The sequence below is a fragment of the Tympanuchus pallidicinctus genome, unplaced genomic scaffold, assembly GCF_026119805.1.
Source record: "Tympanuchus pallidicinctus isolate F22 unplaced genomic scaffold, pur_lepc_1.0 scaffold29, whole genome shotgun sequence".
Classification (NCBI taxonomy): Eukaryota; Metazoa; Chordata; class Aves; order Galliformes; family Phasianidae; genus Tympanuchus; species Tympanuchus pallidicinctus.
The window spans coordinates 1000764-1016160 of NW_026294746.1; the positions used below are offsets into that span (position 1 = coordinate 1000764).

At 57.8% G+C, this 15397-nt stretch overlaps 2 protein-coding genes across 20 annotated transcripts in view; one reads left to right on the top strand and one right to left on the bottom strand.

Annotated features, from left to right (window-relative positions):
- MEGF6 (multiple EGF like domains 6) overlaps positions 1-6510 on the top strand; it is a 36119-nt gene extending 29609 nt beyond the window's left edge. For 7 of the 12 annotated variants that reach the window (XM_052691967.1, XM_052691966.1, XM_052691970.1 and 4 more), the window contains 13 exons: positions 6-134; positions 970-1098; positions 1851-1979; positions 2087-2209; positions 2870-2998; positions 3074-3202; positions 3344-3475; positions 3555-3683; positions 3997-4125; positions 4229-4357; positions 4435-5025; positions 5246-5374; positions 5454-6510. In XM_052691967.1, the coding sequence (XP_052547927.1) occupies positions 6-134; positions 970-1098; positions 1851-1979; positions 2087-2209; positions 2870-2998; positions 3074-3202; positions 3344-3475; positions 3555-3683; positions 3997-4125; positions 4229-4357; positions 4435-5025; positions 5246-5374; positions 5454-5584 (2138 nt within the window). In that variant the 3' untranslated portion in view covers positions 5585-6510. Of the gene's footprint in view, positions 1-5; positions 135-969; positions 1099-1850; positions 1980-2086; positions 2210-2869; positions 2999-3073; positions 3203-3343; positions 3476-3554; positions 3684-3796; positions 4126-4228; positions 4358-4434; positions 5026-5245; positions 5375-5453 lie in introns of those variants that run through there. The other 5 variants (XM_052691972.1, XR_008208788.1, XM_052691969.1 and 2 more) reach the window with 5 other exon arrangements.
- On the bottom strand, positions 6338-14522 carry ARHGEF16 (Rho guanine nucleotide exchange factor 16). 8 transcript variants are annotated; one of them, XM_052691975.1, is made up of 15 exons: positions 14412-14519; positions 12722-13258; positions 12155-12206; positions 11705-11874; positions 11243-11299; positions 10831-10991; positions 9661-9813; positions 9253-9382; positions 8705-9076; positions 8511-8603; positions 8213-8367; positions 7826-8005; positions 7651-7724; positions 7458-7559; positions 6338-7261 (listed from the first exon to the last, which is right to left on the bottom strand). In XM_052691975.1, the coding sequence occupies exons 2-15, from the start codon at positions 13232-13234 to the stop codon at positions 7122-7124; spliced, it is 2352 nt and encodes a 783-aa protein (XP_052547935.1). In that variant the 5' UTR covers positions 13235-13258; positions 14412-14519; the 3' UTR covers positions 6338-7121. The 8 variants fall into 8 exon arrangements, 7 of the variants coding, with proteins under 7 accessions (XP_052547935.1, XP_052547936.1, XP_052547939.1 ...); XM_052691976.1 differs by having other exon boundaries at positions 8511-8723; positions 9002-9076; positions 14412-14517; XM_052691979.1 differs by having other exon boundaries at positions 9002-9076; positions 14412-14514.
- Positions 14523-15397: the final 875 nt, after the last annotated feature.

Genomic DNA, 15397 nt, shown 5'->3' on the forward strand with positions numbered 1-15397 from the left:
TACAGCTTGTCCGGATGGATTTTATGGCATTGAGTGTCGGCACGCCTGCAACTGCCAGAATGGAGCCCGCTGTGACCACATCACTGGGCAGTGCCACTGCCAGCCGGGCTGGACCGGGCCCCACTGTGCCCGTGGTGAGTGTCCCCAGGGCTGGATCTGACCCCATGCAGCACATACAGCTTTGCTATTGCTCCAACACTGGGTGTGCAGAGCAATTCCCTTAGGGATTTGTCTTGATATGCTGAGGTCCCTCTGGCATGGTTCAGTTCGTGCCTTTTTTTGTTTGTTTGTTTTTGCTGCTGAGAACAGCAGAGCCCCCAGCCCACATCTCACAGCGCTGAAGCACTGATGGAGCTGTTGTCATCCCAACATCTGTTTCCACGCACCACGCAGTGCCAGGTTTTGGCCAGGCTCTGTTTTCTTCGTGCCAAGAGGGGGCAGCGTTGTGTGCTGCCTCTATTTAGGTGCCAAGGAGGAAATACCAAATCTCTCCAGAGGGGCTCTATTCTTACACGGCTCTTAGCCAAGCTTTGCAGACTGGAATGGTTCAAAGGTGCTTCAAACCTGGACTGCCCAGCAGCGATCTGGAGCAGACACAGCCTCATGGAATCCTCTTGGCAAAGGTCCCTGGTTCAGGGGCTGCTCCTGAAGGCTGTGCATGTTGTTGCTGGATCTGACAAGGGCTGGGGATCCTGGCAGAACAGCTCCCTCACAGATAACATGATGTCACGCTAAGGATAACAGTGTCCATGTGTTGGAGCAGCAGCCACACGTAGCATGCTGCTGTGGGTTCTACATGTAGCACCATAAAACCAATGCATGCACGGCCCAAAGAGCAACAACCCATGGGGTCAAGATGGTTGTTATGGTCTGGCTGCTTGCTGGTCTCTCCTGCTGACAGGAGGCACTGCTGGTGGGACTGGGTGATGCCACGCATGCCTGTTGCTAACAGCTGTGTCTCTCCTGCAGCGTGCCCACAGGGCAGGTTTGGTGAGGGCTGCAGCCAGGTGTGCAGCTGCTCCAACAATGCCACGTGTGACCACATCACCGGCCACTGTCTGTGTGCTGCTGGCTGGATGGGACCCACGTGCCACCAAGGTAATGTGCCTTGTGGCTGCCCAACCTAGCTGTGGGTGCTAGAAATGCCATTGCTTGGGCTGAGCTGCACTTTTCAATGGCGGCAGTAGATCCAAAAACCTGAGGCAGATGATAGCAAGGCAGGATGGCAAGAGACTATCAGCACTTCCCATTCATTCCCACAGACAGGTGCCAAGAGATCTCCTAGTGCAGCACAAGTTGCCCTGGCTCGCAGTTCTGTAGCAGCACAGGGTGAGGGCTTGGCTGCTTGCTGCAGTGCCTTCGGGCACAGCTCAGTGCAATTGAGCACGAGAGCATTATTCATGTGCTTAAATGGCTTTTTGTGCTGATGCTCACCATGGCTGTTGCCTTCACACAGTGTTTTTTGGGCTATGTGCCACCGCCAGGGCTGAGACATTTCTGAGAGATCAGGCAGCCCAGTGGGGCGTATAAATTCAGTCCCCCTCTTAGCAGTGGTGGGACGGTGGAGGCTCAGAAGGCACCACGTGTTTTTCCATTCCTCTCATGGTTGTCCTATGTGTGGCCGTTTGTTCCATCACCTCCAGCCACAGGCTTCCTCCTGCACTCCATTACTCAGCTTGGCACTGGGTTGGGGGAAAAAGGGTGCTTTAGGGTTTGGTTTCAGGTTTAGAGAATTTAGGATCCTCATTCCATGCCCTCCTGTCCTTGGGCACGTCGCTGGAGGCTCAGCTTTGCCTTTGGCACACACCTGGGATGGATTTCTGATTGATTGCCTTTTGGTTTCCCCCCAGCATGCCCAGAGGGTTTCTATGGGATGGGCTGCTACCAACGCTGCCTGTGCCAGAATGGGGGGACGTGTGACCCCGCCACGGGGCACTGCACCTGCCCAATGGGATGGACCGGGCTGGCCTGCGAGCTGGGTAAGGACACTGCCAACAGCATCAGGACATGGGCTCTGCCACCAGCCGGTCCCATTTTGGGGTGGTTTGCCCTTGGAGTGACAGCTCTGCCTTTTGCTCTCTCCTAGCGTGCGCTGACGGGCATGGGGAGGGCTGTGGGCAGCGCTGTGCCTGCCTGAACGGGGGGGTCTGTGACCTGCAGGGACAGTGCCAGTGCCCACCTGGGTGGAGTGGGAGCATCTGTGAGAGCCGTGAGTAGGGGGGGTGGGATGTGGGGGTGCGGGAGCGGGGCCTGCTCAGTGCAGAGCTGAACGGCTGGATTGCAGCAGCTGGGAGGCTCGGGGGTGCCATGGTCAGGGGGGGGGTACCATGGCTTTGTGGTAAGTGCCGTGGTTTTGGGATGGGTGCTGTGGTTTTAAGGTAAAGATACAATTTCACGAGGGCTGAAAAGAGTTTGGGTTTGAGCTCCTGCTCTTACCCAAAGCTTTTCCCCATCCCCACACACCCTCACTGCTTTGCATAGACCAGCTTTGAGAGTTGCTCTGGTGGTGCATTCATTTCTGGAGCAGACATGAGAGCTGAACTCCCAGATTTTTGCAGCTGTAGTGCTGACTTCTGGCTCATGTTGGTACTGCAGATACTTGGTTTGCAGCAGCTTTAGGTGTTTCTGCGACAACAGCAGTGAAGAAATTGCAGCCATGTGTTCTGCCAGCACCCAGATCTTCTTAAAACAGTGCTTAACCCAAAAGCCCTTCCAAAAACCTTTGGTGCAGTTAAGATGACTCTTGCACACCAACTTGTGCGCGAGTCTGTTCGCAGAAGGGCTTAGTCGTTCAGCTATCACACATGCAGTGAAAGGAGCCCCTTTTTTATTCCCTAACTTGTCATTTCTCCCCTGCTTGCACCCCAAGCCTGTCCGGAGGGGTACTTTGGTGCAGGCTGCCAGGAGCACTGTGACTGCAGGGACAAAGGGCTGTGCCACCCCATCACCGGTGCCTGCCACTGCTCCCCCGGATGGAGGGGCCAGCGCTGCGACAAAGGTGAGACTGCATTGGGTTGGGGTTTTGGCTGCTGCGGGTTAGGGAGGGCCTGCCATGTCTCTCCTGTCCCCACAGCCTGCCTGCCCGGAGTGTTTGGGAAGAGCTGTGCTGAACGCTGTGCCTGCCCCCCTGGAGCACCCTGTGACCACATCACCGGGCAGTGCAGCTGCCCGCCAGGCTTCACCGGAGCTGCATGCGAGACACGTGGGTACCCACAGCATCAGGGATCATTCCACGGGCACTGGAATGGGCAGAGGGGTGTGAGCACGTTGCTGAGCCAGGGGACGGGGGTGGGTTTGCAGTGTCAGGGAGTTCTGCAGAAACACAATGCCCTTCTCCATGCAGCCTGCCCGCCCGGCACTTTTGGGGAGCGCTGCGCCCAACGCTGCCGTTGTGCAGGACCCAACCAGGACTGCCACCCCATCACCGGTGCCTGCATCTGTGCACCAGGCCACCACGGGCCTGACTGCGAGCTGGGTGAGCCCATAGCTCCAGGTTGGTGGATGCCTTGCTCTCGCCTCGCTGGGCACCATGCAATCATTGCTTTGCTGTGCAGAGTGCCCTGTGGGCTGGTACGGCCCTGGCTGTGAGCGGCCATGTGAGTGCAAGAATGGGGCCTGGTGTGAGTGCACCACGGGGACGTGCCACTGCCCAGCAGGATACATTGGTGCTGACTGCAGCGTTGGTGAGTGTATGGGAATGGGGGGGGGAATGGCAGCATGGTGATGGCTCCTGGTCTCCCTGCTTTGGTATACGCTGTGGGAGGGCAGCTGCAGCTGATCTCATTTGCTGTCTTAGCACTGGAAACACCGTCTTGCACCATTTGTTGAGTGCCAAAATGATGTCCCCATGACACATCATCAGCTTTTGCGTCGTGCCATCTGGGTATGGCTGCCTCTCTGCTTTTCTGGCAGAGGGAAGTGCAAAAGCTCTGCCCTGCAAGCACAGCCTGCAGGCACTGCAGTGATGAAGGCAGCTGAAGGTGTCCCTCCCACCAGTGTGTCCCAGCGGCCGCTATGGTGCAGACTGTGCACAGCTGTGTGCCTGCGGGGAGGGGGCCACGTGCCACCACGTCACCGGGGACTGCCTGTGCCCACCGGGAAGAGTTGGTCCCACTTGTGAGCAAGGTAACTGCGAGCTGCAGGGCACCTGCAGGGCACCCTGGCACCCTCCTGTCCCAGGAGGTCACCTGTTTCCTGCTGTACCCAGCACTGTGCCCTTGTCCTGCAGGCTGCCAACCACAGCAGTACGGGCTGGGCTGCCAGCAGTCTTGCTCCTGCCGGAATGGAGGGCTGTGCAATGCCACCGATGGGTCCTGCACCTGCGGGCTGGGATGGACTGGGAAATCCTGCGAGTTAGGTAAAGCTGCTCCATGCACACAGCCCAGCCTGCTTGGTGGCTCGCTGCCCGCTGAGCTGCCCTGCTGTGCCCCACAGAGTGCCCACCTGGGAGCTTTGGTGCTGACTGCCAGCTGCGCTGTGCCTGCAGGCACAATGGCACCTGCGACCGCATCACTGGCGCCTGCCGATGCCCCCCGGGACGTTATGGGGCCCTGTGTGAGCACGGTGAGCTGGGGGGGTGGGCAGGTGCAGGGGGCCCGTGTGTGCTGCTCCCTGTAACTGAGCAGATGCCACATGGGCATGTTTCAGAGAGGACAGCTCTGTGCTTCTCTCTGGATGCTCCCTTCCAGGTTGTCCCCCGGGTTTCCATGGGACCGACTGCCAGCAGCACTGTGACTGTGCCCATGGAGCTGCCTGTGACCCGGCCACCGGCCACTGCCACTGCCCTGTGGGGCTGCGGGGTCCCCGCTGCCAGGAAGGTACTGCGCCCCCAGCCCCTCTGTTGTGGTGCCTCAGAGCCATTTGGCACAGCTGTGCCCCTCTCCTGTCCCAAACCAGGCTGCGAGGAGGGGATGTATGGTGAGGGATGCCAGCAGCGCTGTGACTGCGTGGGGAACGCGCCCTGTGACCCCATCACGGGGCTCTGCCTCTGTCCTCCAGGAACAACCGGCCCCAAGTGTGACTCAGGTGAGGATGGGCAATGAGGTGAGCAGGGAAATGAAAGGAAGGTGGGGGGGTGGATCAAAATACAGCCCTCAGATGGGTGCAAACATGCCTTGTTGGAGCTGATGTCTCATGGAAGAGCACTGTTCTGTGTGCATCCCATTGGAGAGAAGATCTTACCCAGACCAGAGCCCGCCCTGCCATGTTGGGGTAGCGCAGCCATCTGATCCCCTCTGCCCCACAGAGTGTCCTGTGAGCCGCTATGGCCCCGACTGTGCCCTCACCTGCACCTGTGCCAGCAGCTCCCAGTGCAGTGCCAGGACTGGCCGCTGTCGCTGCCACCGCGGCTCCATGGGCTCCTCGTGCCAGGAAGGTGAGCCCAGCCCTGTGCTGCGCCGGCCCTGGGTGCTGCCTGCAGCACAGGGGCTGAGTGCTGTCCCCTTCTGCTCCAGCTGTGCCCGCCCAGATGCCCACCAGGTCCCCAGAGCTGCAGGGGATGGAGCGCTACGTCCTGCCTCAGCCACAGGGCCCTGCAGAAGCACACGACCCAGCTGGAGGACTTGTTCCCAAGGCACTCGAGTGACAACCAACTCATAGCAGATGGGAGCTGGCTGCTGCCTGGGCTGGATAAGGGCTGTAGGACTGCTCTGCAGCTGCTGGCCCTCACTTCTGGCCGTTGGCTGCTGGGGTTGGAGGGGAAGGGGTGATATGATGCTTGAAAATAGGTATTTATTCAAAAATATTTATGGCAAGCTCTACCACAGCAGTGCAGGAGCTCTGCAGAGCTGCCACCTGGAGGGGAAAGAGCTGATCAAGAACCTGCAGCACCCAATCCAGACATGGACACGTTGGCACAAAGCTGTGGGTGCCCGCAGCCCTGCAGTGGTGGTGGTGCAGCACCTGGTCCTGAGTGCACAGGGATGGCCCCATCCCTCAGGGGCCAAAGAACTGCTTCCTTTCCGGGTGGACTTTCTTTTAATCTGTAAATAACTTGTACTTTTTTTTTTACTAATTAATTTTTTCTTACTTCTTCCTTTTTTTTTTCTTTTTTTTTTTTTTTTTTTTTGCATTAGATGTGAAGAAATAATGTTAAAATAAGCACGTAGTGAAGGACCAAACTCGTATAACTGAGGTTGGGTATGAGCAGGAAGCAGGGAGGAAGGAGAGGTGGTGATGTGCCAAACACCCATGGGCTCCTGCTGTTCTTGGTGCCTATTCTCCACCCACTCAGGGCTGTGTGCTGTTGGCACGCACCTGAGCTTTCTATTTATTTCCTTGGTGGGCTGGAAAGCCTCTGAGCATGGTGCCTTTCTGAGCAGGGAATGCAGAAACTCCATTGTTCAGATCATGGTTGTTTTTTACTGGTTTTGTCTCTTAATACACCTTGCTGCTTCTTTTCACGTAGCATTTCTCTCTCTCTTAGCCTCTTGTCTCCTTTAATTTAACACCCATTTAGCACAGTTCTCATTCTTCCACAGTTGATAGAAATAAACAGACAGCCTCATTGAACTTCTTTTTGCCTTGTCTCTTCAGTTAGTTACCTGTGAATGTCACTGCAGCTCTTCTGAAGGATGGCTCCTGAGCCACATCCATCACAACCCAGCAGCAAAGACAGCTGTCAGATGGAGCTTCCTGCTGACTGTTAGCAGTGGGAACACCTGGCTCCTTGGTGGGGGTCCCACTGCTGCACTTTGGGCAAGGAGGACGTTTGTCTCATTAGGATCCGAGAATTTATTGTTGGTCTCCTTCATCCTTTGGCAGTTTGATGCAAACAGAGACATCAGAGCAATGCTGCCCTGAGCATTCCCATTGCCTCCAGCACTCCTTCCATTCCAAACAGACCTGAGTTGCTCAGCGGTCACAGCCCCACTCCCTGCCCTGACCCTCAACCACTCCTTGGTGCTGAGTTGTAGGGGAAAGCCAGCTCTGCACTGAGCCAGGACGCCCTAACGCTTGGCCAAAGGCACCTGGATGCCAGGTCCGTGTCAATTAACGGCCATCAACACTGCTGCCACAACCAGTCCCTGCCCAACAAACCCAGGAAGAATGGCTCTCCTGCTGCCTCCTGGCAGGGCTCAGGCTCCAGAGCTCTGGAGCTCCCATGGGGTCAGGCCTGGCTGTTACACATCCGTCTCGATCCGCAGCCGCTCCATCCGCCGCACATTGCACTCCACGGCCACACGGCTGGTGATGGGTCGAGCACAGGCCTGGGGGAACCAGCCCCGCTCGCCGTCCCGCAGCCGCTCACCCCAGCACCAGCCTGGGAGGAGAATGGCACGTGAGCACACCTGGGAAGCACCCACGGCAAGAGGCCTCGGGGCTGCTGGAGCTCTGTCAGCCTTCCAGGCCCGGTATCGTGGGCCGTGGGCACAGAGCTCACTCCCTGTAATGCTGTGGAAGATCCACCGAGGCCGTGCCCCACCACAGCCGTGCCCCGAGGCACAGACCCCACTCACCATCCTCCTCGCCCAGCAGCAGCACCACATCAGCCTGCTGCAGGGAAATCTCATCTGCCTGCTTGGCCATGTAGGCACGGGTTATCTCCACTTGGCTCAGGTCTGCAGGGCAGGACAGAACCAGTTAAGAACATGGGATCGGTGCATCCCAGGCTGAGTGGGAGCCCATGCACGCGGCCATGCTGGCCCCTACCTCCACGGGGAGTGCTGTCAGGCTGCTCTCGCTCCCGGTGCATCAGCGCGGTGACCCAGCGTGCCCGGTCACTCCTGGCAAAGGATAAACCAACATGAGCAGGAAAGGCCACGGATGGCATCCTGCTGCTGGCAGGAGAGACCTCCCCCCAGGGATGGAGGCTTTCAGGACTCACAGTGTCTCTGCTGACAGCAGCACCTCCTCCCGCCGGCCCTCGCTGTCCCTCTCCATGGCCACACGCAGCAGGTGCCCGCCTGGCCGGCCGGGAGGAGGGGATGGAGGCTCTGTGGTCTCCATCTTCTCCACTGAGATTTGGTCCAGCATGGCGTAGTTCATGACGGTGTAGCTCTCCTCACTGCAGCAGGGACAGAAGGGGCTTCTCAGAGCTTCCTCCCCACATGGCATCGCCCCCAGGTGGGCTCTATCCGATGGCTTTGGGCCGTTCACAAGAAATGCCTCCCTCGGAGCCACAACATGGCAGCCTCGAGGTTTCCTAATGCTGCCTGGGGAAGCAAGACGTCAGCCCACCAGTCCTGTGCCAGAGGAAGGCCCTGAGCTGTACCTTTTCTTCTTGGTGATGATCAGGACGTCATTGAAGAGGAAGAGGTGGCAGACCCTGCCGGAGCCCTTACGGAAGATTCCTCCTTCCTCAGAGGAGAGCAGGTAGAGCTCACCCCGTTTCAGCAGCCAGCGGGAGGCAGAGATCAGGGGAAAAGGCTGCAATGGAGAAAACCTGAAGGAGCATCTGTCTCATACATGGCAGGTAAAGACAACTCAAGATTAGGTGGATGAAAACACCACAGCAACAGGCAGCTATTCCAGCCCACAGCCTGCTCAGCCCCACCGCCACGCACCCTCACCTTCTTCTTCCCGAACTCCAGCTGCTTCTGCAGAGTGTACAGCTGCTCTGTCCTCTCCATCGCACGAGCTCCTTCGTTGCAGTTCTTAACCAGCTGGAAAAACACAAGGGAGAATGGGTAGATGAAAGGAAGGATGGCACAAGTGTTGCTGGTGAGGGCCCCAATAAGACAAGTAAGAACTGTAGTGCACTCACCTCCATGGCAGTTCTGAGGCTGGGAAAGCACCAGTGGAAGATACAGTGGAGAGAAGGACAAAGGATGGGCCAAGGAGAAATGAAGAAAAGAGGACAAAGAGAAGGAAAAAACACCATCAAGTGAAAAAAAATGGGCAAGTGAAAAGATGTGTACCATCCCACAGCTATTTGCAGTGAGAATGTCAAGTGAACTGATGTAAGAAGGAAAAATAAGAGGGCAGAAGGGCAGGCTTGGGACCAGGGTGGTGAAACAGAGTGCTGGGAGAGAGGAGATGGGGAGCAGGCAGCCCTCCTCACCTTGCTGATGGCTTTCAGAGCTCTGGTGGCAGCTCCATACGCTGCAGTGCATGCTTGTGTTTTTTGACAGACTGTCTAGAATGTCAAGACAAGAGGCTTTAGTGATATTGCAAGACAGAGCGATGGCAGAGCAGCTGCTGAGCTGGGATCTGTGGTCAGAGCAGAAGGCTCTGGTGGCTCAGCAAACCAACACCTGGAAGCAGTTCCCCTCTCCAGAGGTGCCAAGCAATGCTGCTGTGTGACTTACTTACATCTAACAGCAGAGGAAGCCGCGTTACTCTCTGCATAGGGAGAATGAGAAATGATATCAGTGGCAGCCCTCCACATTCTGGTTTCCTTTCAATTTGTTTCAAGGCCTCTTTAAATAAGGGGTTTGTGTTTCTGGAATGGGACAAGAAATCTCCATTAACGCTGTTTTTCAGGTATCAAGGTTTTCCAGGGGATTCCCATGCGTGAGTAGCACAGTGCAGTGCTGCCTCTGGTGCTCAGCAACAGTGAGCACAGCTGGAGCAGCAGGCAATGGAAAAACAACTGGAAACATTGAGTCTATTCAAGGCTGGGGCTCAGCTGCACCATCAGCACACTCTGGGATGAGTGGCTTCTGCATGCACCCCTCATACACCCCACCTGCAGGAGCTCCCTGTAAGAGCCGTACTCACAGCAGCCTCTGCAGTGTCCTCTGCTGGTAGACTTCGTTGGAGCAGTAACTGATGTAGGGGTTGAAGTGCTTGGAGGCGTGCTCCTCCACAATGTCACTGATGTCGGGGATGAGGACGTTCTCCTGGTGTCGCTTCTCTAGGGCTTGGAAGAAGCTGAGGAGAGGAAGTCAGTCTCACTGCATGACTCACCAGGGCAGGACAGAGAAGATCTGCAGTTTATTGCAGCCCATCCTTCCCCCACATGCCTTTCTCTGTCTCACGAGCTCGTGTCCTTCCTCCTCCCTCACACATTTACCCTCAGGGATCACGCCCCAGCTCTGGCCTTTGCTTCATCTCAAGCCTTGCCCACATCCCAGCACTGCAGGCAGGTGGTGCCTCTGCAGAAGCACAGACTGGGTGTGAGGCAGCAAAAGCCTTCTGGTTTAGGAATTAAAGAAATCAATTGTCCAGAGCAATGCACAAGCTGCACAGCTCGGGGGGTTGCCTAAAGAGAGAAACAAACCGCAATGCACTTGGCCATGAACAGGCTCTGCTCAGACCATCCCAAGACACCACGTGCTCCCCTGAGCAGAACCCCTTGAACTCTCTGCTCTGAAATGACATTTCCACGCTGTGTGTGCTTCCCACGCCACCACAGCCAGTAGGCACAGCTGCTCCACACACACAGAGCCATGCCCAGGTTGGTGGCAGGGACACAGCACGTGCTCAGGGCTCACCTTGTCCCCTGCAGGGGGACAGGCAGCAGGCAGCTCACAGCCCCTGCATCAAGTTCCCCTCGCCCAGCGAGCTCCATCCCTGCTGCAGGAAGAGCAAGGCCCTGCCACCCCCGCCTCAGTTCTCACACAGCTGCAGTCCCTGCATCCCATCTGGGAATTCCCAGCTGGGAGCTTCCAGGAAACAGGAAAGCTCTCAGCACAGTGACAGGGAGCTCTGCAGCAGGCATGTGACCGGGCACTGCTATTCAAAATATTATGTGCTGCTCCTGCTGACAAATTCCTCAAGCCAAAACTGACCCAGCATCACGACTGTGCAACAACAAGGTGATGCTGCAGCACTACAGGAACGTGTGCTGGGTGAAATACAGTCAGGGGATGGATGTCTCAGCACTTCCAGGGATGCTGCCCCTCCATCAGAAAGCTGCAGAATCTACCGTCACAATGCTTCACTCACTTGGTGCTGACAGCCAGGATGTCACTGATGTTGGAGAAGAGGTGGTGGTGCTCCGTCTGGGTCATGGTCTCCTTCAGCTCCTCCGACTTCTTGAAGCAGCCCACCAGCACACTCAGGCTGTGCATGTAGGAGAACTCTGATGTGATGATCTCAAACATTGCCTGAAAGCAGCGAGGCAGGGAGATGCAGCACAGGAAACTGCATTATTACTGGCATAGCAAGGGCGTGAATTAAAAGCCAACTGCATCTCATTCACACCAATGATGCCCATCTGTTATTTAATAACAACTGTATGTTATTTACATTCATAATGACTGGAAAAGGCATATTCAGCATCCCCCATCCCACGCACTGCCTGGCATCAAGGACTTCTGCAGGACGTGCCCTCAGCCCTGGCACACTGTGTGCTCACCTCCTGCCTCTTGCGCTCCTCAGGCTTTATGGTCTTCAGCAAGTCTGCCTCCAGCACCTGTGGGTGAAACTCAGTGCAGAAAATGGCTCTGCTGGGCCTGCACAAGAACCGCATGGTTCTGCAGGTAGCAGAGCTGCTTCACAGGCAGGGATCACTCCGCATTAAACAGGAGACACATCCCACAAGACCAGACCTGCTGGGAGCCCGGCGTGTCCCAGCTGGCCCCAAAGCATCCCACAGCACAGTGCTGCAGGATGAGCTGCTCCCTACTGGGTGCCAGCTCTGAATTTAAAACACACGCTGCCCTGCTGCCTTTCAATGAGCGAGGCACCTGCTTGTGCCGTAAGGGCCTACTTGCAAGGATGGATGAGCAAAGGAATAATCATTAACAACAGTGAGGTACAGCCTGGCCCTCTCAGACCAAGCAAAAGACATAGGAAAGCAGGAGGTTGGCACGTGTACCTCTGGGAGCTGGCTCCAGGTGACCTGTGCGGGCCGATAGCTCCGCACCACGATGGCAGCACCAGGCAGGGATGGCTCCTCAGGGTTGGGCTCCTCCAGCAAATCCTCATCCGACTCATGGCTGACTGAGTTCAGCCCTCTCTCACGGATTTCCTGGTACAGCCGTGGCTCTGCGTGGGGAGAGGTGCAGAGTGAGCACAGCCTCCTGCAGCCCGCCTCACCCTGCTGGGACGGACTTTGCACAGCGCTGGTCAAGCAGCAGCTTGCACGTCCCCAGCAGTGTTTGCTCTGAGCAAACAGAGCCAGGAGTGTTCCAGCTGCAAGTGCGGCTGCGCCCTCCCCAGCAAGCAGGAATGCAGTGGCACACGTGCAGCAAAGGGACTGGATAAGGGGGAATGCACAATGACAGCACAGAGAAAAGGCCATGGGATGAGGGCAAGCGGCACTCACGGTCCTTGAATGAGCCGCCGTGCTTCTGCACCCGCTTCCGCCCGAGGTTTTTCTGCAGGAGGAAGAAGAGGAGCTGCCGCCGTGTTGCCCTGATGGCTGCAGAGCTCACACCTTGTGCCCCAGTGCCACCAGCTGCGTTCAGTGCCCTCGAGAAGGGGAGCAGCCCACACACACCGCCCTGCTCCCCTAGCCTGACTCTGAGCAGTTGTTTGCAGTGACTCAGCTCCAGCCCCGTGTTATCGGGGTGACCATCTCAGCAAGCTTGCCGCTGCTCGCTGCCATTCCCGTCTGTCTGCCCCACACCTGGACTTTGCCTGCCTGGCGCCTGGGTGCTGGCAGTGCTGCTTCACCCACGCCCATGCAGTGCCCGCAGGAGCCAGCCCTGCTTCTTGCAGAAGCAGATTCCAGGCCCTCTGTGAACCTAAGCAGCTGCTGGTGCCAGGCAGACTCCCAGGCTCAGCCAGCCCCACCAGCTCCATGCCAGCCATACAGCAACAGATGCAGGCACACAGCTCAGCCCACCCCTGTCCCCATCACCACCAGGCTCCATCCCTGCACCAAACCCACCTTGCTTCTGCCAGGGCTGCGGGCAGGCGGAGCGCTCCCCTCCTCCAGCAGTGGTTTCAGAGTAGGCACGGTGCTCACAGGCTCCATCTCCGTGCCCGTGCCCTTCATGGCTGCACGGTACGACATGTTCCTCAGGTTGCGTTTGAGCATCCCTCCTCCATCCTCCTCCGTGTCCTCCTGCAGTGTGACGCTGGGGACGGACGTTCGCTTCTGCCCCAAGCACGCAGCATCAGGGATGGATCCAGTGCTGGGGTTCCGCGTGGGGTTCTTGGTCTTGGTGGACACCGCCAGGCTCCGGGGGATCAGCTGCTGCGTGCCCACCTTCAGCGCAGCCGGGCTGTCGGTGCTCAGCACGATGCGGCGTGGCTCAGCCATGGGGAAGCAGCTCATGGCGGAGTCAGGATTGCGCTTGCCTGGAGGGGAGGTTGGTGCAGGGGGCCCGGATCTCAGTGGGTGGCAGCGGTACTCCAGGAGGAAGGTCTGGTCCTCGGCTGCTGATGGGCTGCGGGACATGGCAGCGGCACAGGGAGTGGAGAGCTGTGCAAGAGACAGAGAGTCAGATGGACAGACAGGGAAGGAACGCTTTCCTCCGCTAAGGTATCCTCATACAGGCATGGCACAGCTCACTGTGCTGCACGGGGAGCCTGGTGCAGCCCGCACTGCAGTCCCTGTGGTGCTCACTTTGATCATCGCAGCACTGCTGGGGACCCCCCCTTCACTCCTTGGGCATCAATCCTGATGGACCCACAGCCCAGGGGCAAAGCGGGCTGACGGATGCTCAGCCTCAGCTCCCACGGAGTTGATGGGGGCTCTCGGTGTCCCCACAGCCCCTCAGCACTCAGCCCTCTCTTCACTAGGATCTAAGCCTGCCCACCTCCTCCTGAGCCACACAGCTGAGCCCCCGGATAAACACCACATACAGCATTCTACTGCTCCATTGCATAACTCGAGTTAAAACTCGGGTTTAATTTCTCCAAACTGAGATCCCATTGTCCGCCACGCCTGAGCTACTCCCTTCCAAAGGCCACGCAGCAGAGAACAGCCCGGACCGGGACACATCTCCTGGCAGAGGGACAAAGCACCGCACCAACAAAACCCCTCTGATCCGACTCTTCTATTTCCCTGCGTTGGGTGGGGGACAGACGCTGGGGGCCGCCAGGAAACCCGCGGACGGAAGAAGCGCCACGTTCCGCCTTTCCCCCTCCCCGGCTGCACGCACAGCCCCGTCCCCGCAAAGGACCCGGAAGGATTTGCAACCAGCAGTGCCACCGCAGCCCCCCAGATGCATCCTCGGATCCCCTCCCCGCCCCATACCTCGGCCGTTTGGCAGCTGCAGGCGGTGCCGAGAACCCCCGAGGCGTCCACCCCCACGAGTGGGGTGGGCGGAGCTGCGGGACGGGAGGGAAATTCCTCCGGGTGGGGGAGCGGGGGCAGCGGGGCCGCAAGGCTGGGGCTGGAGGGAACCGCTCCGCCCCGAGGGCAGCGCGGCAGCACCCCGGGGTTACGCTCGGTCCCGGTTCTGAGCCCAACTGCGGTCCCCTTTTCCCCCGGGGGTCCCCGTGCCCCCCCCGGCCACAACCCCGCACCTACCGGCGGCCCCAAAGAGAGCGCGGAGAGGGGCGGGGCCAACGGGGGCGGGGCCACGTAGGGGCGGGGCCGAGAAGGGGGCGTGGCCAAGAGCTCAGCTCACCTGCTGCTGCTGCTGCTGCCATCCCCAGGACTGCCTCTGCCGGGTGGGGGTGATGATGGACGATGGACAAAATGAGATGCAAATCAGATTTAAAAAGGAAAGAAAGAAGAAAAAAAATAGAGATGTTTGCTGCTTTGCGACGTTTCAACAAGAATCCCATCCCCCAGATGCATCTCTCCCAGCCCCAGACAGGTTCTGTGGGTACCACACTCCCGGAAGGCACTTCACCAGCAGGCAGCATCACTGTCAGCTATTCCCCCATTGCTTCTAAAGGCAGCTGACCAGTCTCGGGTGTGCAGCCGGCCCAGGCTGTGGGGATGGGAGCTGCCCAGTGCCCCCCTGGGGCTGGGGGTGTCCCCTAGTGTCCCTTTTGTCCTGGGAACCACCTTTCCCCTGACCTCCCCTTTTTGCCCCCGCTCTGATTTTGTTCCCCATAAAAAAGGAGCCTTTTTCTCCCTGCTTTCCAGCAAATCTCAAATGCTCCGTAGATGACAAAGTCCCACTTGTCAGCAGTGCCCTTCTAACAGTTCCGTTCCCCTCCCCAAGCCCTGCCCAACAATCACCCCATTCTCAGCACTCTCTTACCCGATGGATGCTCTCCTTCCCTGCTGGTTCCAGGAGCCACGAGGCTGCTGCGCTGCACAGAGCTCAGCTGAGCCCCAAACCATCCCACGAAGCACCGATGCACGGAACAAGGATCCAATCCTCCGGGCAGCACGCCGACTTCCTGAAGCAGAGAGCATTAATCAGCTTTGCAGCACACACCATTGGCCCCAATGCCCCCCCAGCCCCATCCTTGCTTACCTTGCAGCAAAGCATCCACCGACCCCACGCCGATGCGTCGGGCGACAAACAAAGCTCACGGGACCATGGCTTATAAAAGCACACAGGTTTATTGCATATCAATCTCATGTATAAATTCATCGTAGCATTGGAAAGATTACATTTGGTATACATTCCTATTCTACAGCATTAACCTCAAAATC